This window comes from Macrotis lagotis, chromosome 7 (assembly GCF_037893015.1).
Source record: "Macrotis lagotis isolate mMagLag1 chromosome 7, bilby.v1.9.chrom.fasta, whole genome shotgun sequence".
NCBI lineage: Eukaryota > Metazoa > Chordata > Mammalia > Peramelemorphia > Peramelidae > Macrotis > Macrotis lagotis.
Window position 1 is genome coordinate 103,762,602 of NC_133664.1, and position 4,730 is coordinate 103,767,331.

Consider the following 4,730-nt stretch of genomic DNA (forward strand, 5'->3'; position numbering starts at 1 on the left):
ACTCCATTACCTTAAATAAATAAAATTACTTGTTCTATCCATAAATTAATGCAAACACTGCTGCCAGACAAAAAATACTGAGTTGATAAAAACAGACATATGCAATATATCATATTTATATTTGACCATTGAAGATTCTAGGACATTTTGAAGACATTATATTTCTTTTAAGGTCAGTAAGATCTCCCTAGCAGTGATTATAGTGGTTGTAAGTTATATTTTCATAACTGGTAAATGGATAGAAATGTAGAAGTTGATGAGTAGAACATATTAACTTTAAAAAAAACCTATAGCAGCTTAATGAACACAAAAACCCATTGTTGATCAAAGTTAACTTGCCTATCTACATAAAAATTTTGAGAAAACTAGAAAACTGGAAAAAGAGGTTCTTGAATAGCACAGACAACAGGAATCCATGAATATATCAGTCAGAATACCATGATAAAATTCAAAATTAAGTACAGTTAAACATTATTCTCTATAGTAGGATAAACTCCCAAATTATTTATAACAAAAAAGAAAAATATTAGAGTAATAAAGATGAAATTATTTTTCAAGTTTGTCCATTGAAAAACAATAGCTCATGACCCCTCAGAGAAAAAATATGGATGGAAACAGAAGATTAAATAGTCAATGATAATTACATATTTTTAAAATATGAGAACTCAAATGGAAACAAAATTAGAAAAAGGCAACCGAAAAAATTGACACAAATTTATTTGGAATATCATTTTCAAGATATATAAGAAATTCATTCAAATTTCTAATAGGAATGACCATTTCAAAATTGATAAATTTTTAAGATATCAAAAACAAGTTAATTTTCAAAGAAGTTTAAGATATTTGTAAAATAACTTTTGAAATAGGCTCTTTATCCTGAATCATCAAAAATGTGTTTAAATAGTTAAATATTTAATATTTTCTACCATCAGTCAATCTACCATCAAAAATAATAATGTTTGCTTGTCCTTCATTTTCAAAGAAGACCACAACATCAGGGAGCTGATGCTTTGACAAGCATTTGAGTGAGGAGGATTCTGTACTAAGTCACCAGCCTCACTTTCTCCTCCAGGCCATCTGAGTAGTGGACAGATATGAATCAGGACAACTGGAGACAATCCTGCATGGGGGATTATCAGAGTTAAGTGACTTGCCAAAGGTCACACAGTGAGTAAAGTGGTAAATGTGTGAAGCTGAATTCAAATTCCTGTCCTCCTGAATTCAAGGCCAGTGCTCTATTCACTGCACCACCTAGTTGCCCAGCATCAAAAATATACAATTATTAAAGTAATCATCAGATTCACAAAAAAAGTGAAAAAAAGGGGAAATTTTATTGGAGACTGGGGAAATGGACACAATATTCTGTTTGGTAGTCTTGAATTGATAAACTCATTCTGGAAAAGTTTTTTTGGAACTAAGCTAAAAATGTTGCAAAATTGTGAATACCTTTTGACCCAGAAAAGCTATCATTACATCTCTCCCTCGAAGGGTTAAAGAAAGAGGTAAAAGAACCACCCATACTAAGATATTCATTTGAGGGATTCCTTTCAATTTGGGAACTTGATGTATATGAGTGTGATCAAATGTTATTTTGCATTAAATAATTATAAAAGTTACTTTGTGAGAAATATCTGGTCCAGGTACTTTAAACTTTCCCAGAATGATATGAACAGTACCATTAGAAAAATTTTCACATTATTGTAAAGAAAAAAAAACTTTGAAAGACTTAAAAAATCTGAACAACAAAATGGGCAGTCATGATTTCAATTGGAATTATGCTACTCATTTTCTGACAGAGGATGAGAGACTAACGGGGAAGAACAAGATATTTATTTTAATGTGGCCAAAATGTGAAATTGTCATTGACTATTTAAATTTGTTACAAGCATCTGAAGTTTTTTCTTTCTTTCAGTGGGAGAGATATTAGAAGTAGAAAAAAAATTTTGTCAATTGAAAAATTGAATCTTAAAAATGTCACAAGTCATTAACCATATGAAAGACTCAGGTCAATAATAAAACAAGAATATCAATTTTATTTCAATTTTCTTATTAGTGATATAATTATTCTTCTATTCAACCTCCATGGAAATTGGGAGACAAATTCAAGATAAATACTGAAGACGTTATACAGAGACGTTGTTAATGTAATTATGTATTGATCAAACCATTCCAAAAATAAAAGACAGTTATATTTAAAAATAACTAGTTTTAATTCCTTTGCAATTAGAAATTTCACTACTAAGAATAAATATATCCCAACAAGATTTTTTTTAAAAAACCCAACAAATGCTGTTTGTACTCAAGTGCTTATAGCTACACTTTTTGTAGAAGCAAATCACTAAAAACAATTCAAATGTAGAATGTCTAAGCAAATTGTGGCATTTGAATGTAATAGGATACTATTACTCTGTTAGACATGATGAATATGAAGAATATAGAGGAACCTGAGAAGGTATATAGACTGAAGCAAAATAAAGGTAATAGAATTAGGAAAACAATTTATACATAAATTATAACCAAGAAAATCCAATAGAAACACAACTGAATGTTGTGTTCTTATACATTATTACCCATATGGAATCTATGATGCAAAGACACTGTTCTTCCTGTTCTTGTACCAGACACATTATCTCTAGACTTTTTGTCTTTTTAGTGGCATTCCCCTATGATCACTTCCTCTTGTCTTCATTGGTTTTCCTTGAGTCCCAGATAAAATTCTATATGCTACAAGATGGTCTTCTTCCATTTACACTGAAAATTGGTAAATGATTACTTGAAAATTGTCTTCTCTGCTAAGTATCAGCTGTTTGATGGTAGAAATCTTGTTTTGTTTTCCCATGTATCCCCAGTGCTAAGCATAGTATCTGGTACATAATAAATACCTAGTAAATACTTGTTGAATGAATGAAAAATGAATGAATGACTGAAGTGGTTCCCAGAAAAAAAACAATTTGAAAAATAACTTCTCTGTATGATTTGAAGATTTTGGTGCTTATGCAAATGTATATGTATGTAGAACATTGCAGATAGTGAATCTTGTCACAGGTTTCAGTTAATCTTTCTGCATTTTTCTTTTAATTTTTATTCTTTTTAACATATGAAGGCTCTTAATATAAGGAAAAAAGAAAAAAGGAAAAAGAAATATAATATAAAAGAAATTATATCAATATTGATTTTAAGAAAAATTTAGTTTCCTTGTCCTGCACTGATATCCAAGGTCTGATAAGATAGGACAAGAGACAAAGTATTGTGTGGAGGCATGTCAAAGAAAGAAGGGAAATGTAGGGAAAAAATAGAGATATTCACATACATGGAAGTGCTCCAGGAAGGGGACATGAGAAGAAAAAAGGGAGTATGAGGATTTGGATAAAAAAAAGAAAAGAAAATTTGATTTAATCTTCTGACACTTCTCAATTTGTTATAAACCCCTTTCCCTTCCTCCATAAATAGAAAATTCTATTCAATTCTTTACTCTATTCTTTCCTTCCTAAACAATCTCCTTAGGGTACCCTTTACCTCTGCATTCCTCAGGCTATAGATCAAAGGGTTCAGGGTAGGATTAAAGAAGCTGTAAAATAAGAAAAAAATTTCTGATGCTTTTCAAAGTTCCTGGAATTTGTAATCATATACATGATGATGGCAATCCCAAAGATAAGCCCTACCACACAGAAATGGGAGGAGCAGGTGGAAAAAGCTTTCTTTCCTCCTTTTACTGACTGGATTCTCAAGATAGTATGAAGGATATGTGAATAAGAGACTAGGACTAAGCAGAGAGGTCCAACTACTATAAACACACAGTCAACAAAAATGATCAATTTGTTGAGCCATATGTCTGCACAGGCAAGTTTCAATACAGATAGGATTTCACAGAAGTGATTGATTTCCCGAGGTCCACAGAAGGGCAGCCTAAGGAGGAGAAGCACATGCACTAGTGCCAGGAGGGATCCACATGCCCAAGATGTGATGGCAAATGCAATACACACTTTCCAGTTCATCATGAGAGTGTAACTGAGGGGATGGCAGATTGCCACATACCGGTCATAGCTCATCATTACCAACAAAAGACATTCTATGTGGGCAAATATCATAAAGAGATAGGTCTGCATTATGCAACCTGCAAAGGGGATAGACTTGGCTGGATCCATGAGATTTGCCAGCATCTGAGGCACTGTGTTTGAGGCATAAGAAATGTCAACAATAGCCAACTGTGAGAGGAAGAAGTACATGGGAGTGTGGAGTCTGGAGTCAAGACAAATAAGTCCCAGGATGACTCCATTTCCCAGCAGAGTGAGGATGTAGAGCAAGAAAAAGAACCCAAAGAGAACCATGTGCATCTTAGGGCTAACAAGAAATCCCATCAGAATGAAATCTGTCACTGTAGTCTGGTTGTTCTCCATAACCTCATGATGAAAACAAAAATTTTGAAGTAATATTAAAATCCATAGTTTAATACACTTCCACGCAATTCTTTGAAACAAATATCTATAGAACTTTATGTTTATATTTCTTTTATAATTTTGGGAAAGAGGAAAGAGGGAGGATACTAAAACCTGTAAGAAGCACAGCTAATGATTATTTGACTTACTCTCTTCTAAATGAATTTATTTAATATGTGTGTGTGCAGCAACACAAGGATATAGAAGGATTATGTAAGTGTTTTAGTGTAAAAAGATCTTATGCCTCCTATGAGGGGAAGATTGTTATAATATTAGCTTTGGAAAGGGGATTAT

The 4,730-nt window shown here is 32.4% G+C and overlaps 1 protein-coding gene across 1 annotated transcript; it reads right to left on the reverse strand.

Annotated features, from left to right (window-relative positions):
- Positions 1-3,548: 3,548 nt before the first annotated feature.
- On the reverse strand, positions 3,549-4,397 carry LOC141493765 (olfactory receptor 2A1/2A42-like). The gene has a single exon (XM_074195103.1). The coding sequence runs from the start codon at positions 4,395-4,397 to the stop codon at positions 3,549-3,551; it is 849 nt and encodes a 282-aa protein (XP_074051204.1).
- Between the last annotated feature and the right edge of the window lie 333 nt (positions 4,398-4,730).

Coding starts and splice junctions, on each gene's coding strand:
- LOC141493765 (XM_074195103.1), bottom strand. CDS start 4,397: ATGGAGAACAACCAGACTACAGTGACAGATTTCATTCTGATGGGATTT.